Source organism: Heteronotia binoei, chromosome 5 (genome assembly GCF_032191835.1).
Source record: "Heteronotia binoei isolate CCM8104 ecotype False Entrance Well chromosome 5, APGP_CSIRO_Hbin_v1, whole genome shotgun sequence".
Taxonomy (NCBI): Eukaryota; Metazoa; Chordata; class Lepidosauria; order Squamata; family Gekkonidae; genus Heteronotia; species Heteronotia binoei.
Window position 1 is genome coordinate 139371055 of NC_083227.1, and position 26086 is coordinate 139397140.

General features: G+C 50.4%; 1 protein-coding gene across 4 annotated transcripts in view; it reads right to left on the bottom strand.

The window, feature by feature from the left end:
* The window catches only part of P4HA2 (prolyl 4-hydroxylase subunit alpha 2), an 83830-nt gene that overhangs the window by 37883 nt on the left and 19861 nt on the right, over positions 1–26086 (bottom strand). For all 4 annotated transcript variants that reach the window (XM_060240495.1, XM_060240494.1, XM_060240496.1 and 1 more), the window contains exons 2-3: positions 12440–12539; positions 7716–7812 (exon numbers count right to left, since the gene is read on the bottom strand). In XM_060240495.1, coding sequence (XP_060096478.1) covers positions 7716–7812; positions 12440–12521 — 179 coding nt within the window. In that variant the 5' untranslated portion in view covers positions 12522–12539. The remainder of the gene's footprint in view (positions 1–7715; positions 7813–12439; positions 12540–26086) is intronic.

The window sequence follows — 26086 nt, forward strand, 5'->3', positions numbered from 1 at the left end:
CTGCAACAATGGAGAAATATAACGGAAAGCCAATATATGTGGGTGCAGAGCTAAGCCAACAGAGACAATATCTGATGCAGAGAGATGAACTATCCAGAAAGACCCTTCAACATCTAGCCTACTCTTCATGGATATCTGAGGTAATTTCTAGCAACCTAGTGCTCAATAATAAGAGTGCAAGGTGGCAAATGAGGTTGTAACCACAGCTCAAACGGACACACTGAGATAAAGAGTTGGAAAGCTGGGAAGAGTAGTGATAATATCACACAAAGTGACACATTAAAACAATTATTTTAGCAAATTTTTAAGCTGGACTATGGATTGAACTGTGGCCTGCCTCTTGCTCTTCTAGCCTATTTAAACTACCGTATTTTTCACACCATAAGATGCACTTCCCCCCCAAAAAAGCGGGGTAAAAAGTGTGTGCGTCTTATGGAGCGAAAGTACCGTACGTACCTTCCTCCGGGGGGGGGGAGATCCGCTGCCTCCATCCTGGCACCTCCGCCCTCCGATCCCAGCGCTTGCTTTAAGCATCAGCGCTGAAGCCAGGCAGGCAGGCAGGGAGAAAGCACGCCGCCCCCTCCACAGCCCAGCGCTTTGCGAAGCGCTGGGTTTGCGGAGGGGGCGGGTGCTTCCTCTGCCTGGCTTCAGCTGCTCTTACAGCAAGCACTGGGATCTCAGGGTGGAGGGAGCGATCCCGGCGCTTGCTGTAAGAGCAGCTGAAGCCAGGCAGGCAGGCAGGGGGAAAGTATGCTGCCCCCTCCACAGCCCAGCGCTTTGCGAAGCGCTGGGTTTGCGGAGGGGGCGGGTGCTTCCTCTGCCTGGCTTCAGCTGCTCTTACAGCAAGCGCTGGGATCGCAGGGTGGAGGGAACAATCCCGGCGCTTGCTGTAAGAGCAGCTGAAGCCAGGCAGGCAGGCAGGGGGAAAGTATGCTGCCCCCTCCACAGCCCAGCGCTTTGCGAAGCGCTGGGTTTATGGAGGGGGCGGGTGCTTCCTCTGCCTGGCTTCAGCTGCTCTTACAGCAAGCGCTGGGATCGCAGGGTGGAGGGAACGATCCCGGCGCTTGCTGTAAGAGCAGCTGAAGCCAGGCAGGCAGGCAGGGGGAAAGCATCCTGCCCCCTCCACAGCCCAGCGCTTTGCGAAGCGCTGGGTTTGCGGAGGGGGCGGGTGCTTCCTCTGCCTGGCTTCAGCTGCTCTTACAGCAAGCGCTGGGATCGCAGGGTGGAGGGAACGATCCCGGCGCTTGCTGTAAGAGCAGCTGAAGCCAGGCAGGCAGGCAGGGGGAAAGTATGCTGCCCCCTCCACAGCCCAGCGCTTTGCGAAGCGCTGGGTTTATGGAGGGGGCGGGTGCTTCCTCTGCCTGGCTTCAGCTGCTCTTACAGCAAGCACTGGGATCTCAGGGTAGAGGGAGCGATCCCGGCGCTTGCTGTAAGAGCAGCTGAAGCCAGGCAGGCAGGCAGGGGGAAAGCATGCTGCCCCCTCCACAGCCCAGCGCTTTGCGAAGCGCTGGGTTTGCGGAGGGGGCGGGTGCTTCCTCTGCCTGGCTTCAGCTGCTCTTACAGCAAGCGCTGGGATCGCAGGGTGGAGGGAACGATCCCGGCGCTTGCTGTAAGAGCAGCTGAAGCCAGGCAGGCAGGCAGGGGGAAAGTATGCTGCCCCCTCCACAGCCCAGCGCTTTGCGAAGCGCTGGGTTTGCGGAGGGGGCGGGTGCTTCCTCTGCCTGGCTTCAGCTGCTCTTACAGCAAGCGCTGGGATCGCAGGGTGGAGGGAACGATCCCGGCGCTTGCTGTAAGAGCAGCTGAAGCCAGGCAGGAAGGCAGGGGGAAAGTATGCTGCCCCCTCCACAGCCCAGCGCTTTGCGAAGCGCTGGGTTTATGGAGGGGGCGGGTGCTTCCTCTGCCTGGCTTCAGCTGCTCTTACAGCAAGCGCTGGGATCGCAGGGTGGAGGGAACGATCCCGGCGCTTGCTGTAAGAGCAGCTGAAGCCAGGCAGGCAGGCAGGGGGAAAGCATGCTGCCCCCTCCACAGCCCAGCGCTTTGCGAAGCGCTGGGTTTGCGGAGGGGGCGGGTGCTTCCTCTGCCTGGCTTCAGCTGCTCTTACAGCAAGCGCTGGGATCGCAGGGTGGAGGGAACGATCCCGGCGCTTGCTGTAAGAGCAGCTGAAGCCAGGCAGGCAGGCAGGGGGAAAGTATGCTGCCCCCTCCACAGCCCAGCGCTTTGCGAAGCGCTGGGTTTATGGAGGGGGCGGGTGCTTCCTCTGCCTGGCTTCAGCTGCTCTTACAGCAAGCACTGGGATCTCAGGGTAGAGGGAGCGATCCCGGCGCTTGCTGTAAGAGCAGCTGAAGCCAGGCAGGCAGGCAGGGGGAAAGCATGCTGCCCCCTCCACAGCCCAGCGCTTTGCGAAGCGCTGGGTTTGCGGAGGGGGCGGGTGCTTCCTCTGCCTGGCTTCAGCTGCTCTTACAGCAAGCGCTGGGATCGCAGGGTGGAGGGAACGATCCCGGCGCTTGCTGTAAGAGCAGCTGAAGCCAGGCAGGCAGGCAGGGGGAAAGTATGCTGCCCCCTCCACAGCCCAGCGCTTTGCGAAGCGCTGGGTTTATGGAGGGGGCGGGTGCTTCCTCTGCCTGGCTTCAGCTGCTCTTACAGCAAGCACTGGGATCTCAGGGTGGAGGGAGCGATCCCGGCGCTTGCTGTAAGAGCAGCTGAAGCCAGGCAGGCAGGCAGGGGGAAAGCATGCTGCCCCCTCCACAGCCCAGCGCTTTGCGAAGCGCTGGGTTTGCGGAGGGGGCGGGTGCTTCCTCTGCCTGGCTTCAGCTGCTCTTACAGCAAGCGCTGGGATCGCAGGGTGGAGGGAACGATCCCGGCGCTTGCTGTAAGAGCAGCTGAAGCCAGGCAGGCAGGCAGGGGGAAAGTATGCTGCCCCCTCCACAGCCCAGCGCTTTGCGAAGCGCTGGGTTTATGGAGGGGGCGGGTGCTTCCTCTGCCTGGCTTCAGCTGCTCTTACAGCAAGCACTGGGATCTCAGGGTGGAGGGAGCGATCCCGGCGCTTGCTGTAAGAGCAGCTGAAGCCAGGCAGGCAGGCAGGGGGAAAGCATGCTGCCCCCTCCACAGCCCAGCGCTTTGCGAAGCGCTGGGTTTACGGAGGGGGCGGGTGCTTCCTCTGCCTGGCTTCAGCTGCTCTTACAGCAAGCACCGGGATCTCAGGGTGGAGGGAGCGATCCCGGCGCTTGCTGTAAGAGCAGCTGAAGCCAGGCAGGCAGGCGGGGGAAAGCACGCCGCCCCCTCCACAGCCCAGCGCTTTGCGAAGCGCTGGGTTTGCGGAGGGGGCGGGTGCTTCCTCTGCCTGGCTTCAGCTGCTCTTACAGCAAGCGCTGGGATCGCAGGGTGGAGGGAACGATCCCGGCGCTTGCTGTAAGAGCAGCTGAAGCCAGGCAGGCAGGCAGGGGGAAAGTATGCTGCCCCCTCCACAGCCCAGCGCTTTGCGAAGCGCTGGGTTTGCGGAGGGGGCGGGTGCTTCCTCTGCCTGGCTTCAGCTGCTCTTACAGCAAGCGCTGGGATCGCAGGGTGGAGGGAACGATCCCGGCGCTTGCTGTAAGAGCAGCTGAAGCCAGGCAGGAAGGCAGGGGGAAAGTATGCTGCCCCCTCCACAGCCCAGCGCTTTGCGAAGCGCTGGGTTTATGGAGGGGGCGGGTGCTTCCTCTGCCTGGCTTCAGCTGCTCTTACAGCAAGCGCTGGGATCGCAGGGTGGAGGGAACGATCCCGGCGCTTGCTGTAAGAGCAGCTGAAGCCAGGCAGGCAGGCAGGGGGAAAGCATGCTGCCCCCTCCACAGCCCAGCGCTTTGCGAAGCGCTGGGTTTGCGGAGGGGGCGGGTGCTTCCTCTGCCTGGCTTCAGCTGCTCTTACAGCAAGCGCTGGGATCGCAGGGTGGAGGGAACGATCCCGGTGCTTGCTGTAAGAGCAGCTGAAGCCAGGCAGGCAGGCAGGGGGAAAGTATGCTGCCCCCTCCACAGCCCAGCGCTTTGCGAAGCGCTGGGTTTATGGAGGGGGCGGGTGCTTCCTCTGCCTGGCTTCAGCTGCTCTTACAGCAAGCACTGGGATCTCAGGGTAGAGGGAGCGATCCCGGCGCTTGCTGTAAGAGCAGCTGAAGCCAGGCAGGCAGGCAGGGGGAAAGCATGCTGCCCCCTCCACAGCCCAGCGCTTTGCGAAGCGCTGGGTTTGCGGAGGGGGCGGGTGCTTCCTCTGCCTGGCTTCAGCTGCTCTTACAGCAAGCGCTGGAATCGCAGGGTGGAGGGAACGATCCCGGCGCTTGCTGTAAGAGCAGCTGAAGCCAGGCAGGCAGGCAGGGGGAAAGTATGCTGCCCCCTCCACAGCCCAGCGCTTTGCGAAGCGCTGGGTTTATGGAGGGGGCGGGTGCTTCCTCTGCCTGGCTTCAGCTGCTCTTACAGCAAGCACTGGGATCTCAGGGTGGAGGGAGCGATCCCGGCGCTTGCTGTAAGAGCAGCTGAAGCCAGGCAGGCAGGCAGGGGGAAAGCATGCTGCCCCCTCCACAGCCCAGCGCTTTGCGAAGCGCTGGGTTTGCGGAGGGGGCGGGTGCTTCCTCTGCCTGGCTTCAGCTGCTCTTACAGCAAGCGCTGGGATCGCAGGGTGGAGGGAACGATCCCGGCGCTTGCTGTAAGAGCAGCTGAAGCCAGGCAGGCAGGCAGGGGGAAAGTATGCTGCCCCCTCCACAGCCCAGCGCTTTGCGAAGCGCTGGGTTTATGGAGGGGGCGGGTGCTTCCTCTGCCTGGCTTCAGCTGCTCTTACAGCAAGCACTGGGATCTCAGGGTGGAGGGAGCGATCCCGGCGCTTGCTGTAAGAGCAGCTGAAGCCAGGCAGGCAGGCAGGGGGAAAGCATGCTGCCCCCTCCACAGCCCAGCGCTTTGCGAAGCGCTGGGTTTGCGGAGGGGGCGGGTGCTTCCTCTGCCTGGCTTCAGCTGCTCTTACAGCAAGCGCTGGGATCGCAGGGTGGAGGGAACGATCCCGGCGCTTGCTGTAAGAGCAGCTGAAGCCAGGCAGGCAGGCAGGGGGAAAGTATGCTGCCCCCTCCACAGCCCAGCGCTTTGCGAAGCGCTGGGTTTGCGGAGGGGGCGGGTGCTTCCTCTGCCTGGCTTCAGCTGCTCTTACAGCAAGCACTGGGATCTCAGGGTGGAGGGAGCGATCCCGGCGCTTGCTGTAAGAGCAGCTGAAGCCAGGCAGGCAGGCAGGGGGAAAGCATGCTGCCCCCTCCACAGCCCAGCGCTTTGCGAAGCGCTGGGTTTGCGGAGGGGGCGGGTGCTTCCTCTGCCTGGCTTCAGCTGCTCTTACAGCAAGCGCTGGGATCGCAGGGTGGAGGGAACGATCCCGGCGCTTGCTGTAAGAGCAGCTGAAGCCAGGCAGGCAGGCAGGGGGAAAGTATGCTGCCCCCTCCACAGCCCAGCGCTTTGCGAAGCGCTGGGTTTATGGAGGGGGCGGGTGCTTCCTCTGCCTGGCTTCAGCTGCTCTTACAGCAAGCACTGGGATCTCAGGGTGGAGGGAGCGATCCCGGCGCTTGCTGTAAGAGCAGCTGAAGCCAGGCAGGCAGGCAGGGGGAAAGCATGCTGCCCCCTCCACAGCCCAGCGCTTTGCGAAGCGCTGGGTTTGCGGAGGGGGCGGGTGCTTCCTCTGCCTGGCTTCAGCTGCTCTTACAGCAAGCGCTGGGATCGCAGGGTGGAGGGAACGATCCCGGCGCTTGCTGTAAGAGCAGCTGAAGCCAGGCAGGCAGGCAGGGGGAAAGTATGCTGCCCCCTCCACAGCCCAGCGCTTTGCGAAGCGCTGGGTTTGCGGAGGGGGCGGGTGCTTCCTCTGCCTGGCTTCAGCTGCTCTTACAGCAAGCGCTGGGATCTCAGGGTGGAGGGAGCGATCCCGGCGCTTGCTGTAAGAGCAGCTGAAGCCAGGCAGGCAGGCAGGGGGAAAGCATGCTGCCCCCTCCACAGCCCAGCGCTTTGCGAAGCGCTGGGTTTGCGGAGGGGGCGGGTGCTTCCTCTGCCTGGCTTCAGCTGCTCTTACAGCAAGCGCTGGGATCGCAGGGTGGAGGGAACGATCCTGGCGCTTGCTGTAAGAGCAGCTGAAGCCAGGCAGGCAGGCAGGGGGAAAGTATGCTGCCCCCTCCACAGCCCAGCGCTTTGCGAAGCGCTGGGTTTATGGAGGGGGCGGGTGCTTCCTCTGCCTGGCTTCAGCTGCTCTTACAGCAAGCACTGGGATCTCAGGGTGGAGGGAGCGATCCCGGCGCTTGCTGTAAGAGCAGCTGAAGCCAGGCAGGCAGGCAGGGGGAAAGCATGCTGCCCCCTCCACAGCCCAGCGCTTTGCGAAGCGCTGGGTTTACGGAGGGGGCGGGTGCTTCCTCTGCCTGGCTTCAGCTGCTCTTACAGCAAGCACCGGGATCTCAGGGTGGAGGGAGCGATCCCGGCGCTTGCTGTAAGAGCAGCTGAAGCCAGGCAGGCAGGCGGGGGAAAGCACGCCGCCCCCTCCACAGCCCAGCGCTTTGCGAAGCGCTGGGTTTGCGGAGGGTGCGGGTGCTTCCTCTGCCTGGCTTCAGCTGCTCTTACAGCAAGCGCTGGGATCTCAGGGTGGAGGGAGCGATCCCGGCGCTTGCTGTAAGAGCAGCTGAAGCCAGGCAGGCAGGCAGGCAGGGGGAAAGCACGCCGCCCCCTCCACAGCCCACACTTCGCGAAGCGCTGGGTTTGCAGAGGGGGCGGGTGCTTCCTCTGTGCCTGCGTGCCTGGCTGGGAGACAAGTGGTGAGATCGCTCCCTCCGACCCCATCGCAAACCCAGCACTTCGCAGGGAGTGATCTCGCCGCTTGTCTCCCAGCCAGGCACGCAAGCGCGGGGGAAGCACGCTGGCGCCTGCGTGCCTGGCTGGGAGACAAGCAGCGAGATCGCTCCCTGCGAAGTGCTGGGTTTGCGGTGGGGGCGGAGGGAGCGATCTCGCCGCTTGTCTCCCAGCCAGGCACCTGCGTCTAATGATCCGGAGCGTCCAATGGACCGAAAAATACGGTATATATAGATACCACAGCTAAAGTGATCTACATACAGGTTACTCATCATGTTAAACTGTATGAAATGAGACCAAACAAAATGTAAAGTACTCCCAGGAAAAAACCTTGATTGTAAGTTCTGATGTCATTTGCTTGGAAGTTAAATTTAGAGACAATACATGATGACCCCGCCCCCCAAAGTGAAAGGTGTGAGTACTGTCACTTTAATTGACAGCCCATTTGGAGCTTCTTCTTACCCAGTCTATACTTAATCATCAGATTGAGGATAAGAACTAGAAAATATTAAGCCACTTCTGTTGGGCTGGAGTACCACTGTAATAAAATGAAGCGTGTATGAATTACTGTAATTAATTGTAGATTGCCTTGAGAGTCTGGTAGGCCAGAAAGGCAGTTTTAGATATATTCTAAATAAATAAACAACAAAATCAGTTGCAGGGGCATTACCACAGGGTAACCAAACAGAGGAAGGGCAAATGGAGGTTTGCATCCAATCCAAAGACAATGCTGAGATGTAAAGACACAGGAGAATGTAATAAGTAGACCTGAAGGCTGCTTCATACATTGTTTTCCTCCACCGGTGAGAATAATAGGTAACTGAATCTATGTTCTTGTCATGACACTTCAATATTCAAATGGGAAGATAAAGATTCGCCACATCCTTTTACCTTTTAATTTTTAACAGTTTAGATTCTTCTTCTTGAATATATGCCTTTAACGACTGTACCAGATCTTTTTCTGCATAAATCAAGTCAGTCATCTGGCCTTAAATAAAAGAAAGTCAAATGTTATTACTCATTGGCAATACAAGATACCTCTGCTCCTCCATATACCAAAGGTTAAGGGGGAAATAAAGCAAGAAAAGTTAATCAATTGGGTTTGAACAAGAGTAATGTATTTCAGGGGTGCTTCAGGAGAAGGGGAGATTATGCTCTGAACAAAGAGGTCCTTTTATCTGTGAAAACATTAGGCTGGTTCCAAGCAATTACATCATGTAGTTCCATTAAGATTAACAGAGCAGGGTTGCCAGCTGAGCTGGGAAATTCCTAGAGATCTGGGGGTAGAGCCAGGGAGGATGAGGTTTAAGGACTGGAGGGACCTCAGCAGCAATATAATGCCAGAGTCTACCCTCCAAATCAGCACTGTTCTCCAGGGAACTGATCAGTTGTAATTTTCAGAGATCTCTAGGCCCCACCTGGAAGTTGGCAGCCATACTTAACACTGGCAGAATAAATTTCCAAAGACTGAAAATCTCAGTGTCAAGAAATTTTCTTGAGTACCTTTTTTGCTGGTTATACTTAATAGAGTCCCCTCAAGATATACAGAGAAAATTATGGCACAACACCTTTTACCAGACCAGTTAAAGTTCACATTGCTGGGAACAAATTTTCAGAAGAAGTATTTTGAATAACATGTTCACTTGCTTACTTTGTTCAGTATAATGCCATCAAGACAGCACAGCGAATAGCTTTAGCAACTGTCGTGGCATGTCTCCTCCAAATTAAGTCTGTTTACAGATTTAACATACTGGGGGACAATTTCTTCCTTACTACTACAGTGGCTCTAACCTCATTCCTTTGAAAACTCCAAAAGAGATGTGATTAAGAATAGTCTAAGTTCAGGGGTCTTATAGTAGCACTAGCTCTGGAATGAGGAGGTCATGCTACTCAATTTTTAAAAAGACTGAGACAAAAACTATCTTGAAATAGCAGAGCATTGTTATGGGAAGTTGTGAGCATGCTTGTTTGCACATAAGCAAAATTATATTCCAATCTAGCCTGCTAACTGCTTCTTGAAGTAAATCTCTGATATGTGATTAAAAAAACAAACAGTTTAAAAAAAGAGTCACCCTATTAAGTGAAGAGTTTTATAAAGATTAAATATTTCTTCCGTACTATTTTACTGAAAGGGAAAAACAATGGTGAAAGTTTACAGAAGTTAACACCTTTAAAAGCTCTGTGACCAATATAGATAAAATAGTGGTATAAGCCTATTCACACCTCCCACTACTTGATTCCTTCCAATACAGCCTCAAATGAAGTTAAAAAGATAAAGGTAGTCCCCTGTGCAAGCACCAAGTCATTACTGACCCATTACTGACCCATCATGACGTTTTCTTGGCAGACTTTTTACAGGGTGGTTTGCCATTGCCTTCCCCAGACATCCACACTTTACCCCCAGCAAGCAGGGTACTCATTTTACCAGCCTCGGAAGGATGGAAGGCTGAGTAAACCTTGAACTGGCTACCTGAACCCAGCTTCCACTGGGATTGAACTCAAGTCATGAGCAGAGTTTGGACTGCAGTGCTGCAGCTTACCACTCTGCACCACAGGGCCCTCAAATGAAGTTACACAACTGTAGTGATTCTTAGAAGCAGAGAGGGGTTTGCGGGGATTTTTTTTTTAAAGCAGATCAGATTTGGAAAAACATTTTGGAAGTTTTTTTCCACTGCTTCTCCCACTTGAAACTATTTTTGTCAGCAGAACAAAGTTTGAGTCCCATGGCACCTTTAAAACCAATGAGGTTTTATTCTGGGTATAAGCTTTCACTTTGCAAGGGCATGAAGCTTATAACCAGAATAAAATGTTGTTGGTCTTAAAGGTGCCACTGGACTCAAACTTCTTTCTGCTGCTTTAGGCAAGCTCGGCTACCCACCTGAATCTATTTTTGTCAGCAACAGTAATAATAAACTGATTGGCTCCTGTGTGGATGACTAAACCCACACTCTGGAGCCACTCAAAATCAAGGTAGGAGTCTTTCCAGGTTCACTGGAAAATGTGAGTTTATTAACCAGAAGGAGGAAAAAACACTTTATAAAGGCCTGATGAAGACTAAATGTGTTTGTGGTGGAGGGATGGAATACTGAATACAGCTAAGTATCAGTTAAAGCAAGAAGGAAAGGAATCTACCTACTAAGTCCCCAGAGAACAGGGAGAGGTTTTGAGAAGGACTATGGTATTTTTAAAACTGTCCCTCCTTGCAGTTTCTCAGGGAGCAAGCTTGTTTTTGTCAACATCTTTGTTTCTGAAAATGAAGAATCCTTTTTTAAAAGAAAAATAATAAATAAAATCAGCTTACTTTGGGGGGACAGAAAACAGGGCATAAAGCCAATAGTGTAATAATATACCTATTAAAGATGCCAGCAGGTGAGACTAACATTCCACCTGCTCTCAACACAGAACAGAGAGTGTGATTTTATCAACAGCAACTATGTGTTCTGCGGTTCACCTCTGTCCCAAACCAGAGTTACCTTAAATGGCCTACTGACTTTAGTGGAGTGTGTCTTGAAGCAAAAAAAATATGCAAGAGAAAAGTGGCATTTTGATGTGGTCACACGGTGAGTGCCAGGTTAACTATACTACACTGACATTTACAAGCTCAACAGCAGGAAACGCCAAGAAATTTTACAATTGTTCTTCAGTATGGCCTGTTAAATTTAATGTGATATTTTTGTTTACTGGAGCTATCTGAATCTCCATTGCCCTTACAAAACTATTATAAGTTACATAAAACCTGCAAAATGATCTTTTAATGTAACGCCTTTTTTAAAACAAGTCTCTCAAAGACACTTTTAAAAACAAGTCTCTTTAAAGAGTGATTTAATACTGAATTATGAAAATGCCATGCCTGAGGCGTAACAGGTGCTCAATACTGGGTGTCTTTTTTTCTTTAAGCATTTTTACAACTGATTTCTACAGTGGTACAGGTGCATTATGGAGTTAATTAGTTGCCTAAAATTCAGGCAAATGATCAGAAAGACGTGTAAGCGGCCCACCAGTCTTGTTCCATCTACACAGGCTTCCAGTTTGCTTTCAGTCTCAGTTCAGGGTGTTGCTATTAACCTTTGAGGCCCAATATGGCCTGTGACTGACATACCTTAAAGGATGCCTCCTTCCATATGAGCCTACCGTACACTCCAGTAATCTTTGGATTCCCTGCTTCAGTTGTCCCTACCATCTGAACTAGAAAGACTGCAACCCAAGAAAGGACCTTCTCGGTTATGGCACCAAAACCTCAGAACTCCCTCTACTAGGAAATTAGCTTGTCTCCCTCTATCAAGCGTCTTCTGCCAGCAGGTGAGACTTTTTAGTTTTGTCTGGCATACTCTCAAAAGCGCTTACTGGTGATTCTTCTAGTGTTGGTTGTGCGTGTTTTTACTTGAATTATTTTATAATTATCACTGTATTTTTGCTAGGCTTGCTTGAACAGTTTTTCAACATGGCTATACTATACTCTGCTCTCTATTGAATGCTGGATGCACATGTGCACACAGGAAAAATCTTGGTTGAAATCTTTAGGTAGCTTGTGACAGATACATTTGGAAAACATGGCTACAATCAGATTAAAACAGATTTCTATCATTAAAAAACTGCTACATTTGCTGTTGTAAGGCAAAACTGATAGATTTGGGGCAGCAGAAAATGGTAATATGTAATGAAACACACATTTTTAAAATGCAGCAATCTTATGTTTCCCCTTTTTCTGAATTAATGCAACTTTCCACCCCACTTGTGAGAAGGAAATCTGAAACATTAATAGAAGTCATTGAATGGTGACTGGCAACCTTCGTATGAGCTGCAGCCATGAAATAATTCCTCAGAACTCAGTTTTAGATCTGAAGCAGAGCCTTGCTCAAGCATAAAACTACAGAAGGGAAAAAGAAATTCCCACCCCCCATGTCAGAATCCAAGGCTCACAATTCACTCCCCCGGGGTTTGACAAAGAAATGAAAATTGCTAGCCAAACTATGCAAGAGGAAACTCTCAACCTTCTGATCTATACAGCCAAAAGCTAGTACCCACCATTACCAAATTCTGCATGTTAGACCTTGCATGAAGGTATGAAAAGAATGACATGCCTATAGCTAGATTTTACAAAATCATGAAAGCATTATTCGTTGAAGAGTAATTAAGTACTGGTAGGAGAACTAGATATGAGGAAACAGCTCAGACTGTGACTGTGAAATCTTAGCAAAATGGAGACTTCGCCTATATTTTATATTTTAAATTATTTATATTTTAAAATATATCTTTAAAATGTTAATAACAATATGAAAGAACAATGAACTCTGGGATAAAAGACACTCATCATCACAAGGCTGTGAGAAACAGACACAAATACACTTTGATAAATTGAGCAGGGACAGAAGGAAAGTTGCCATGTTTTAGCCACACAAAAACATACTATCCCTTTAGTACACAATTGTGGGATTTCCTTCCAAAGACTAGAGTGATGATTCTTAATTACTCTGGGGGGGGGGGGGTAGGGGAAGGAACAGACACATTAATGGGCAGATGGCATCATTGATTTTTTTTTAAAAAAAATGTTTTTGAATTTAAGACCACATTTTAGCATAATATCATTTTACAATCTTTCCCATGCTCTTTCATACCTATTGAAGTGAAAAATTCCCCTTTTGCATGCCACATGCACATAGTACAGATTAGTAGTAAGGATGGTATCCATGGAGTCATCTTGAATCAACGGAAATTCTGCAAAAAGCCAAGAAAAAAAATTGTTATGCCTTAAGGTAGGGGATAGCCCAAATCTCCACAACCTAAAGATAATGTCTTCAACTTCAGTAATACCACACAGTCCAATGGCATCTGTAACGGAAACACTCACTTATTATGAATATTCAATTCTGGACTTTGAAAGATCCATCAAAATGCCATCTACTGAATGCTGCAACTCTAAATCTAAGCCTCAACAGTATATCCCTTTGACTTTGGTTAGTGTAAGGCAAAACATCTTAATTTAGGTTTTCAGTGGCTTTACTGGAAAAGCTGCAGTAGTGCAAGTTAAGCTAACAAGCATTGCTTAATGAAAATAAAGTACTGCAAGAACTTCCCGTTTGCCTCTATTCATAGTGCAACAGCTAACTAAAGGAGTCAGACCCCTCTGGGATCTGCCTCATACTGCTGCCAAATGTAGCAAGAGACAACTTGTAGCCACATGGAGACAAATTACTCAGTGGGGCTGACACAAAGGCGAGCCAGCGCATGAAACAACTCATTTCATGAAGCAGACACTGACATGGTGGTTATTTCAAGCAGCCTCCTCCAAGTGGCAGCCTTAGCGTGGGCAGCAGAAGGCTGTGAAGATCAAAACAAGGTCATTGGAATGGTTTCAGTCTAGCAGCACAAAAATATGTCTTGAAATGCTTGGTTACTGTGGTGCATATTTAAATACACAGCCAAGAATGGAAAAGCCTAATGTTCACAAGCCTAACACCGACAGGCATCTGCACATCTCAGTACAGTTTAACTGCACAGATGTGACACTACTGGAGTACTGGCACTATTGTACAGGATCCATTCAATGACACTGCATGTGTGTGAACGCAAAACAGAAGACTGAGCATCTGCCAGTCATCTGAGTGAATGTCTACTGTCTCATCTTGCAGACAGTGTAGTACTCATGGCACTGCTGCTACCTTAGGCTAATTGTAAGACCGAGTATTCACACCAGGTTCCATGCCACACCTGGGTAATACCGCAGTGCTTCTGAGAGCTTTAACCACCTACTTCCTCTTTAGAACACACAAAAACCCAATCATCTTGGCGAGCAGAATGCAGTTCTTCATGGGAAGCCACACCGAAATGCACTGTGCCAGTCGCCACTCATGCACTGTAAAGATTATGCCCAGCTCACCTCTCCCTATGGTGGCATTGGCAGGCCTGTTATAATGATGGGTGCTTGGTAGGGTTGCCAAGTCCCATTCAAGAAATATCTGGGGACTTTGGGGGTGGAGCCAGGAGACATTAGGGGTGGAGCCAAGATCAAGGCTGTGACAAGCATAATTGAACTCCAAAGGGAGTTCTGGCCATCACATTTAAAGGGACGGCACACCTTTTCAATTCCTTCCTTCCATAGGAAATAATGGATAGGGGCACCTTCTTTTGGGGATCACAGAATTGGACCCCCTGGTCCAATCTTTTTGAAACTTGGGGGGTATTTTGGGGAGAGGCACTAGATGTTATACTGAAAATTTGGTGCCTCTACCCGAAAACCCAGCCCCTCCCCCAGAGCCCCAGATACCCGCGGATCAATTCTCCATGATTTTCTATGGGAATAAATCTCCATAGGGAATAATAGAGTTCCCAGAAGACATTTCCCTCCCCTCCCTCCACTTTCTGACGACCCTGAAGCGGGGAGAGGGCCTCCAAACGGGGGGATCCCCTGCCCCACCTGGGGATTGGCAACCCTAGTGCTGGGCTAGCAGATTTAACAATTTTTCCCCAATAATGCCATATTGAAATATTTGAAAGTAATCTGAGCTGCTCTAATATGAAGAGACTGTTCTGCTTCTCAAGTAATACACAAGTAATCTGAACATTTTGTAAAGCTGAGCGACAAGTACCATGAAAGGTCTGCCAAGAGTAAAACCACAGTAAGTAATGTAACAGCACTAGGGAAGGAAGCCAAGAGAATTCTGTAGGTGCATATATTTGGATATATTAAACCACGACGGCCCATCTGCAGTGCTTGTTCTTGTTTCATAGAGACATGACACACAACTTGGCTAAGCCAGACCATGAAGGGATTTTCCAGCTAAAATAGCAACCCCCCTCCATATCACCCCCCACTTCCCTCCTCACACGTCTCCTCGTGGATCAGAGGGGTTACCAAGCCAAAGAATAACATTTACCTCATCCAGTGGTTTGAATCTTCAGCAGCGCTGCCATCATACAGAGTCATGTGAGTTAATAAGCAAAAAAAAAACCCCAATAAACACACGGCAGATTTGGGTTAGAAGAGGGAAGACACCTGGCTATGGGATGTTTTATTCCTTGAGTACATTATTTGCCCAGCTGTTTACATCCTGCACTTTCCAAGGGTTTCATTATACAGAAAAGGGAAAGAAGAGGAAGTAGGGCAAATTTTATACGGACATGGATGGCTATAAAGCTACCCTGTTCAGTCAGGCAAACAAACATCAAGTACCACAAGCCAAGAAATACTTTGAATTAACTGATAAGGGGAAATCAGTTCAGTGGAACTATTTACTCTTTGCGTGCTACATTTCACATGTCAGCCAGGTGTCGAAGAGAAAGATTAGGTTTTAACAAGCTGATTTACAAGACTCTTTCCTTTGCTAAATGTGTCATCTCTATCACAATAATTTAACAGATCATAACCACCCAATTTTCTGATCCTGAGACTCACTCATGAGGAATATTTGACCATTCCTTAGGGGCTGTTGGCAGTAGTGGAGAAAGGGCTCAACAAAGAAAGTGGGGACATCCCCCAGAGTATGAATGTGTCCTGCAGTATTTGTTATTTTAAACATGTCTGCCTGACTTATTAATGACTCAACTGCCTAGGGTGTATCCCAGAATTCTCCAGATTCTTAGTCCTCAGGCTCCACAAATGCATTGCCCTGCTAGATGTTCACAGTGTGGTGCAGCAATGCCCAACAAAAGGCATTTGTCTCATGCTCTCAACAAAAGCACTGATGCTACACATTCCCTTTGCCACTTTATTGAAGAATGTTTAACTCACAGGAGCAATTGCCATAAACTGCACAAGATTAAGTATCAGTTTACATCCTTCACCAAAACAGGAAGTTATTGCATAGTAGAGCAACTACAAACAAAGCTCTTCCTTTGTGCTCACTGTTTATCTGTATCAGCTGGTTATCCTTTATATAATAATAAAAGTGAAACGATATTGGCAAAATGGAGCTCTCCCATTGATTGAAACCTGCACTCCAAAAACCATTGGCCCATCGCCCATCACTCTGCACACCTATTAGCTCACTCCCCTGTCCCCCACCCACTTCAGCCCAGAAATGTTGAAAAGAACCATCAAAACCCTCAGAAGCACTTTTACCTCAAACAGACACATCTCCCACCCCTTGCTGTCTGCTCTCCCACAGAATGCTTCACAAACAGCTCATGCTGCCCTGCACCCGCTGTGCATCTACCAGCCCCTAACCGGACCACACAAGCAGCCTTCAGAGCCTTTGCACTGAGCCCTGCCCCTCTGCTGCCAACGCCAACATACTCTTAGGGCCTATGACACCAATGGCACTCTGACTTCTGTGCTCCCGGCTGTCGGATTCAGGGTCAGCCCTGCCACTAGGCAAACTAGGTGCTTGCCTAGGGCAAAGGCCCTTGGGGGTGACAAATTGGCACCCTTCCCCCAGTGACTTGGGTCATGGCCAGGCTGCGGGCAGAAGTCGGGAAGCGCTGCCGTCCTTAACTGAGCAATGCTCCTTGCTGCTTCTCTACAGCAGCATCTGGCAGCCTCCTTCCCTCTTTGTGTGTGTGTGTTTGGAGTCTAAAAGGCACAGTGTGACTGACAGGGAGGCAGCAGGGCCATGTGTGTGTGTGGGGGGGGGAATCTGAAGGGTTCCCATGTTAAGCTGGGCCCTCTTGTGCTCAATCACCCCCTTCCCAGGGCTGAGTGCAGAGCTTTTTCCCCACTGCGCATGAGGCCCCACGAAGGAGAGGGAAACCTAGGAGAAGGGAGGAGGCGATGCAGGCTCAAAGTCTCTTGCCTTGTGTGGCCTCTGACGTTCGCCGAGGCAGCTCGCTCGCTTATCCCCTCAGCAGGCACTTCTGTTTTTTGTGTGTGTGGCGTGAGAGGTGTGCTTCTGTGTGTTTGTGTGTAAGTCTGGAGTCTGAGGCACAGTGTGATTGGCAGGGAGGCAGAGGGCTGTTTGTGACTGAGTGTGTGTGTGTGTGGGGTGGGGGGTTCGAAAGTCCCCATTAAACTGAGCTGGCCACCCTATCCCACCCAGAGCTGGCACCTCTCACAGGCCTGTGGCTGCAGTCTCCACCAAGTCTCACACAGGCACCTGCCACTCTTTTTTTTTTTTACAACCTCATTTCAAATGCCCTCCTTTCTTTTTCTCTTGCTCACTTCCATCCTCTCCTTCAGTATTGGCTTTTACTTCCTTCAACTTCCCACCGCCTCTTTCTCCTTTTCTCATTTGCTCCCCCTTCTAAAAATCTGCTTCATTTTTTCTTCTCTCCTCCTCTAAAATTCCTACTCTTTCCCCAGCAGACTTCTCTCCCCCCTTCCATCTCTTTTTGTTCTACCACCACCCCATCTCAAGTGAGTGAAGGTGATATTCGCCAGCAGTTTCAGAACTTGTTTAAGGATGCTCTGAGCCAGCAGATGATGCTCTGATATCCATGAAAGCTGGAACAGAAGCATCTTTTTTTTTTTTAAGTGCCAGGATTTTAGTGTACTCTTAAACTTTTGTGAATTAGCCCACTTATTTAAATGCTCTGGCATCCACAAAAGTTTATGCTGGAATAAAATCCTTCTCTCTTTAAAAAGATACCACCAGGTTTAAAAAAAAAAAAAACCTGAAACTTACCTGTGTGCATAAAATTAAGAGTGACAAAGCAACCATTAAATCAGGCAGCTATCACTTTGCAAAATTAAATAATAATAAAAATTAAATAATAACAAGCTATCACTTTGGAGCAGAAGATCACTTTTAGGCAGAATTTGAAGTTGCTTTCTCCGTGAAAATGTGCTTGGTTCAAAACATATGAACATGAACATATGAAGCTGCCTTATACTGAATCAGACCCTTGGTCCATCAAAGTCAGTATTGTCTACTCAGACTGGTAGCAGCTCTCCAGGGTCTCAAGCTGAGGTTTTTCACACTTATTTGCCTGGACCCTTTTTTGGAGATGCCTGGGATTGAACCTGGGACCTTCTGCTTACCAAGCAGATGCTCTACCACTGGGCCACCGTCCCTCCCCTAAAAGCCCCACCATGACAAATGAACTTACTTATGGATTTAATAGTTCCTTGAGGCTTGATAGCACCAGTTCTTTCTGTGCTATCTTCTTTCTTTCTTTGTAGCAATGGCCATAAAATGGTAGCTGTTAACAGTTTTGTTATGATTCCGTATTCTGTTATTACCTGTAGCCTTGAAACAATGGAGTGCTTCATAATTATTAATTGTTGGAGGATATTCAGAGAGGTGGCTGAATAGCGCTTGGATTCCCAACTTTGTTATTTCAAGGAGGTCTCCCATCCAAATACTTGCCAGAGTTGGCTCTGCTTAGCTTCTGAGATCTGGCAAGATCAGGCTTGCCTGGGCTATCCAGGTTAGTGAGCAATTTCAAGTTTTGTCCTTTTCATTTCCCCCACAATTCATCTGTTTTTGAAAATTGATTATAAGTGCAGGGGTGGGGGTGGTGCCAGAAATTAGCCTTGCCTAGGGCACCAAATAGTCTAGGGCTGACCCTGGTCGGACCGCCTTCGACCTCCTCCAGCCTTGATCTCCTCTGCCCTTTCAAGGCTGCGATCAGGGCCTCGTAGCTTTACCTCACCCTCCAGCACACCCTCAGAGTGCTCCCCTGATGACTCCCATTACCCCCCAAAGGGCCACTGAGCCACTGCTCTCCCACACCCTCCCAAGGACACCAAAAGGGCCCAGGAACTGCTGCAGCCACTCTCCCATGGCCTCCAAAGGCCCCCGAGAAAAACAGGGAACTGCCGCTACCACTCTCTTCTACTCTCAGAAATGGCCCGGCAGACACTGCCTATGCTGCCCATCTCCCACAGCCTCCTGAAGCCCACAACTCCCCTGCCATCCCTCGGACCCTCCAGAGGCTTCCACAAGGCCCAGGAGCCATCATCTGCAGCCCTCTCGCACCCTCCCAGGGCACTGTGGAGGACTCTGGAGGCCACAGGATAGCAGCTGCACTAGTGGCTAATGGCCCCTTACAGAAGCCTAGGCAGGCTGGGGCAAGGACCCAGTGGCGGTGGCCCCATGGTGTGTGTAAGGGGGAGTGGGAAGGGCTAGGTTGGGGAAAAGTGATGGAGGAAGAGATCCTGTGAGGTGATGATAGTGGATGGGAGGAATGCAAGCTGGGGGGAGCATGCATGCCAAGGTATGCATGGGAAGACAGCAACATGGGGGGGTAGTGGATGCCAAAAGTAACCAGGTGGGAAGACAGCAAGGGTAGGGGGACAGACTGATTGCCAAGCCTCACAGGGGGATAGGAATACAGCTAGGGGAGGGGGACCACTGCCAACCATTGGGAGGGCAGGTAGACAGCAAGAGGCGAATGAATGCTAAGGCTTGGGGAGAGAACAAGCACTGGGGGTTAATGCCAAGCCTTTTTTGTCATAACAGGCCTTCCTGGAGAGCCAGTTTGGTGTAGTGGTTAAGTGTGCAAACTCTTATCTGGGAGATTCCCCACTCCTCCACTTGCACCTGCTGGAATGGCCTTGGGTCAGCCCTAGCTCTGGCAGAGGTTGTCCTTGAAAGGGCAGCTTCTGAGAAAGCCTCTCAGCCCCACACACCTCACAGGGTGTTTGTTGTGGGGGAGGAAGAGCCGCTCTGAGACTCTGAGTGGAGGGCAGAATATAAATCCAATGTCTTCTTCTTCCTCCTCCTAGACACACGTGTGTATTTCTTGGTGGGGCACACATCACTCCAGGGCCAGAGCCATCTACACTCCTAGGGCTTATGCAACTGAAGGTCCACGTGGACTCTGTGCGGGATCTAAGGAGAAATTCATGACTAGGAATGTGCACTTTTAAAAAAAAAGATTTTTTTCAGATCCAGACATCAGGGAGCTGGAAAATATTGGTGGTACTCATCATCTGGGTTCCAGATACTGGTTTGGTATTCAGATGCACTGGGGAAGAGGGGATCCCAATATTCTTTGGCTCCATTATTCCCTATGGGGAATCTATCTGGAGGCTGTTTTTTGAGCAAATGACACCAAAATTGCAATGGAGCTGCTAGTGCCTGCCCACTAAATAACCTCCATTTTTAAGAAACATGGAGCAAGCAAAGCAATCTCTGGCCAAAAGCCTCCTAAAGCAGCAGAAACAAAGAGCCCAAAGAACCAATGCAGAAACAGGGCATCCCAGCAGAAGCATAAGACAATGCAGCAACGCCTAAAACAACAAATGTACAACCTGAGAATTATAGCGTTTAATGGGACTGCATCTGCTAGGAATTGCTTAAATTGCTTTTTTATTGTGTTCCCTGATTAGTAAATCTATCTGTACTGCTGCTTTGTCTATTTATGTTTTCATCTATAAAAATCAAGCTGGATCAAGGTAAAGCACCCTCCTGCCAAATATTGCCACAAGAACATGCCTGTGTACAAGAAGGGGTAGGATCCCATACCAGGGTCTAGATTCTGGAGGGGAACAGGCTTCCGGTTTTGGTCATGGAGGATTGAGTTGTTCTTCAGCAGACGGGCAGATCAGAACCTCTGTTCTGGGCAGAGAAGGTGACCCTAACACCTGCTGCCTACCCCTTCCAGGTAGGGAGGGGGCCAAGAAATACATGTGAAGTTCTGAGGGGATTTACTTTGGCTGATGAGGAACTCCAGTGGGGTTTCTTTTTGGCTTTGAAGAGTCCCCCGAGAAGGACTGCATTCCATCGTCTACAGAGGATCTCTGAGGCCATTAAATTGGCTTAAATCCACCAAGATACAAAGCTTCTATGAGACTGATTAACATCTGATAACTTATGGAGCAGTGCGAAGAAGGATATCAGAACTGAAGGTAAAATATTTATATCTATAATAATAATAATAATAATAATAATAACTTTATTTTTATATCCCGCCCTCCCCCGCCAAAGGCGGGCTCAGGGCGGCTCACAGACATGGAATTCCATGATTCAATAAAACAATATAAACAACAATTTTAAATACAATCAATTACATAAATAAATTAGTTAGAAATATCACTCCGGGACAAATAAAAGACTAAATAAAACCAAAAGCAAAGGTCTGGAGCCAGAAAGCAATAGTATATCTAGGAGTGTAAAGGAGGGGCTGAAATTGGGACTTTAAAATTGTGAGAAATAAGCTTAAAAGAGGAAAAATAGACATTGTTTGGAATACCAGCAGTTTGAATAGAAAACTCCTCCTAGAAGATCGGCTGAGCTGGTGATTATAATACAGGAAGTGTTGCCATTGAAATAACGTGAGACTTCACAACCACAGAAAATGAGACTTCGTATCAAGAAAGGAAGGAAGGTAAAGGACGGCACCATTATGAGAAGGGAAAAATAACAAGTCCTCCAGCCCTCTCTAGGACTCAAAACCATAGAGAAGTTATCAGTTGCCATTAAAAGAAGGTCAAAATTTTAAAAGTTAATAAAAAGTAATCTGGACATTGAAAAATAGCAGAGCCGGCAGATATCATCATTAAAAGGTAAAATCTATTGAACTATATACTTAGAACTAATCTTGGTGTTGTTTTGGAGAAAAAAGTAAAATAGTTTTTAAACCGACAGAAAAACTGCAGCAGCCATTTTATGCAAAAAAAATTTTTTTAATTAATATCTTGACTTAGGAGCATCAGAGAATGGTGGTTTGGGGCTCATTTAACAGGGCATGATCTAATCTATAAGCCTGTGTGCTCAAAACCTAAATTTGAGAGGTTAAGTTTTGAACCTATTTAAAGCAACAGCTAAGCAGACATGACGGAGCTAAGATCAGCAGCAAAGCAGCAACGCACGAGGGCTGGATCACTTGAAGAAGAGAGAATGGTTAAATTTAAACCAGACAAGACTGATAAAGTAGGATGGCAAGAAACAATGGATGCTATGGAAGCAAGATTGGCAAATATAATTAGAGAAACAAAAACAGCTAAAAAGAGACATTGAGACAAGCGCAGAAGATGTGAAAAAAGATATTGAAGATCTCAGAAAAGATTCACAAGCAGCTCTGCAGAAAGTGCAAAAAGTAGAAGAAAAGGTGAAAGTCCTAAATATGAGAATGGACCATGTAGATTCAACAATGCAAAAATTGCAGGAGAAAGCATTACTAGCTGACTGTAAATTAATGGAGAACCAGTTATTGCTAAGAGGGGTGCCTGAGTCTACTACTACTGATCTAAGGACATATATAATTAAAATTATTGCTGAATTTTTAGAAGACCCAGAAGAAACTGATCATTACTATGATCATATTTACAGGGTAAATTCGGAATATGCAAAAAATTAAATAAATTACCAAGAGATGTGGTGGTAAGATTTGTGACAAGAGACATGGTGGGAAGGATTCTTAGTAAACAATTTAAGAGCCCACTGGAGGTGGATGGCAGTAAAATAAGAATTATGAAAGAACTGCCAAGGAAAGTCATCAGTGACAGGAGATTCTACAAAAGGTTGACAGAAAAGCTGAGAGAAAAAGAAATAAGATACAGATGGGAACTTCCAGAGGGTTTGAGTTTTGAATTCAAAGGATGGAGATTTACCATCACAACCATTCAGCAAATGACAAGCTTTCTGAGTGAGCATAAAGACTTTGGGGAACTAGATCAAGAATAAAAACCATTATGGATTACAAATTAATATCTTGGAATATAAATGGACTTAACTCACCACAAAAAAGAAGGACAACTTTTCACTGGATTGGGAAACAAAAATGTAACATAATTTGTCTACAAGAAGTGCACATCAAACAAACGGATTACAAATTTTTATGGAATAAACAACTTGGTATGGAATTTTTTTCATTGGCTAAGGAGAAAAAAAGGGGGGTAGTTTTTTATATCAAACAAGAACTTGACCCAAAATTAATTTTTAAAGATGATGATGGCAGATATATTGAGGTAGAAGTGACACTGAATTATAGAAGAACTTTGTTGCTGAGAGTATATGCTCCAAATGGAGCAAAAGACTCTTTTCAAAGATATAATGCAACAACTGGACCAAGTTGTGCACGATCAAATTATGATAATGGGAGACTTTAATGGAACAGTGAAAAATACTCTGGAGAGAACTAAGGGAAAAATAATGAAAGGAAACTACCAAAATCATTCTTTGAATTGGTAAAACAAGAGAGTTTAGAGGATATATGGAGGGAATGAAACCCCAAAGAATGTGATTATACTTACTTCTCAGCAAGGCACAATTCTTTTTCGAGAATTGATATGATTTGGACCACAAAAGAACTTGGACTTTTAACGAAGAAAATAGAGATACTTCCTAAAATAAGAGCAGACCACAATCCAATATTGTGGTCTGCAAAATCTGGGGAAAAGACTTTAAGGTGGCGGATAAATGAGGATTTGCTACAGAAACAGGAAATAGTGGTTTCTCTGGAAAAGGAAACTAAATGCTTCTTCCAAATAAATGAAAATGAAGATACCTAGTTTCAAATTGTGTGGGATGCATATAAAGCAGTAATGAGGGTGTCGCGCTCTGGGTACCTCCCCCGGTCTCCCGGCGCCGCCGTCGCCCCTCCCGGGCACTCTGGGGCGTTCCCCGGAGGTCTCAGGAACAGGGGTGGGAGCCAGGTTACTTTACCTCAGGCCCTCCGTTCCCCTCTGGCTGTGCACGGACTCCTTTATCTCTCTCAGGAGGCAGCCCCACTGTGCACTTGCCAGCTTCCTCCCCGACCTCCTCCTTCCTTCCCTTTATCCCCCCGTCTGAGTCCTCCCCCCTCCTGGGTTCTGCCCCTCTCTGGCTCCTCCCCCCCTTCAAAGCCCCAGACGCCTGGGAGAGGCGCGCCGGGGCTGGGCTGCCTGGGCGTGCCTCGGGTGTCTTGGACTTCTGCAGCGTGCTGGGGTGTGGCGTCTCTCGCCACCACGGGTCAGGCGGCTCTCCTCCTCTTCGCCCAGCGCTGGGCTCAGCTTCTCCCTTCTGCTTCCCGACGTCTCCCTCTGGCCGGGCTCCTCAGACCCGGAGACGGGCGCGGTGGCTGAGAGGCGCCATTCGGGTGACTGTTGGCACTCTGTCAGCCCAGGTGAGGGGGGGGCGCCGCGGCGGCCTGGGAAGGCATGGGAGGCTCTCGGGGCGGCGGCGGGGGCCGGGAGTGGCTGGCAGGCGCTGGGGGGTCCCCCTTGCGTAGTCCTCGCCTGGGCTGGGCGGGACACACACACACACACCCCGTGTCCCTTGCTTCTCCGCCTCCTCCTCGAAGATCCGGGAGAGGTAGTCGGCCACGTGGTGGTCCGCCCCAGCTTGATGGTGCACTGTGAAGGAAAAGGGGAGAAGAGACATGTACCAACGAAGGACCCAGTCGTTGGAGTCCTTCATTCTTGACATCCACAGCAGGGGGGCGTGGTCCACCACCAACTGGAAGGGGTTGTTGGTGAGGTAGAACTTCAACGCCCCAATGGCCCACTTGACCGCCAGGGCCTCCTTCTCTACGGTGGAGTACGCCCGCTCAGCGGGCATGAGCTTGCGGCTGATGAATAGCACCGGGCGTTCGTCCCCGGGGCTCCCCTGGAGCAGGGCCGCCCCGATACTGGTCCCTGAAGCGTCGGTGTGCAACGCAAAGGGCTGGGAGAAGTCCGGGTTGCGCAGCACGGGGTCACGGGAGAGGCTAGTGCGCAGCGTCTCGAACGCTGCCTCCTGGGCTGGCCCCCACTGGAGGACGTTCGGACACGTCTTCCGCAGGCTGTCCGTCAACGGGGTGGCCACAGCCACAAAGTTGGGGATAAACTTGCTATAGTAGCCCGCAAATCCCAAGAAGCGCCGTAACTGCTTCTTGGTGCGCGGGCGGGGCTGTTGTTCCAGGGTGACGACCTTCTCTGGCAGGGGTCGGAGCTGGCCCTTCCCCACTAGGAATCCTAGGTATTTCAGCTCCTGGAACCCAAGGCGGCTTTTCCGCGGGTTGGCATGGAGCCCAGCGGCTCGCAGGGCTTGGAGCACCTGGCGGAGGTGGAGCAGGTGGGCCTCCCAGGTGGGGCTACATACCACGATGTCGTCAATATAGGCCCGAGCGAAACCCTCGCACTGGGCCAGGGCCTTGTCCACCAACCGCTGAAACGTGGCCGCAGCCCCATTCAAGCCAAAGGGCATGCGCTTGAATTGGAATAGACCTTGTGGGGTGGCGAAGGCAGTCTTTTCCCTGTCAGCCGGGTGCATGGGCACCTGCCAATAGCCCTTGGTGAGATCCAAGGCGGAGAGGTACCAGGCCTCCCCCAGCTGGTCGATCAGGATATCCGCCCGTGGCATCGGGTAGGCATCAAATTTGGCCAGTTTGTTCACCTCCCGATAGTCCACACAGAAGCGCACGCTGCCATCGGGCTTTGGCACCAGGACCACTGGACTGCGCCACTCGCTCTGCGATGGCTCGATGACGTCGAGGCGCAACATCTCCTCCACCTCCCGGGCAATGACGTCCCACCACTTCTGTGGCACGGGCCTCCAACGGGCGCGAGCCACCTGGCCGGCGGGGGTTACTACTCGGTGCTTGACCAGGGTGGTCAAGCCCGGCTGGTCGGAGAACACCGCCGGGCACTCGGCCAGGACCTTCCGCAGATCCCGCTGCTGGCTGGGGGTGAGGGTGGCATCCAACACCGGGCCTCCCCCGGCGCCCTCCACAGTCGTCCAGGGCAGGGTTCCATCCTGGAGCTCGCCTGGATCTTCGGCCAAGAGGCCCTGCTCAGTCCCCGCCTCCCGTTGCACCCAGGCCTTTAGGCTGTTCACGTGGAGGGTCTTCTTTTGGCGGGCTCGGGGCCCACATTGGACCTCGTGAGGGGGCCTAGGACTCGGGTGACTTGAAAGGGTCCCCGCCACGGGTCCCCTTGGGTCTGACCCATCACTCCCCTGTGGACCAGGACGTTGTCTCCCACCTGGATCCCCCGGGCCCTAGTGCCCCTGTCGTACCGCCTCTTCTGGGCTTCCTGGGCCTGTGTGAGGTTCTCCTGGGCCTCCCGCCGCACATCTTCCAGGCGCTCCTGCAGCTGCCTGACGTATTCCTCTGGGGCCTCCCCTGGCCCTCTCCTGCCTTGTACCCACTGTTCTCCGAGCAGGCCTAGGATCCCCCGAGGCTGCCTCCCATACAGCAGCTCGAACGGGGAATACCCCAGGGATGCCTGGGGTGTCTCTCGGATGGCAAAGACCAGCGGATCCACATAGAGATCCCAGGCGGCGGGGTGGTCGTAGGCTGTCTTCCTCAGCATGGCCTTCAAGGTCTGGTTCATCCGCTCCACCAGCCCGTCAGTTTGGGGGTGGTGGACGGAGGTGAAGAGCTGCTTGATGTGCAGTGCCTGGCACACCTGTCGCATGAGGCTCGCCGTGAAGGGTGTGCCCCGGTCTGTGAGTATCTCCCGAGGCAGCCCTACATGTGCAAAG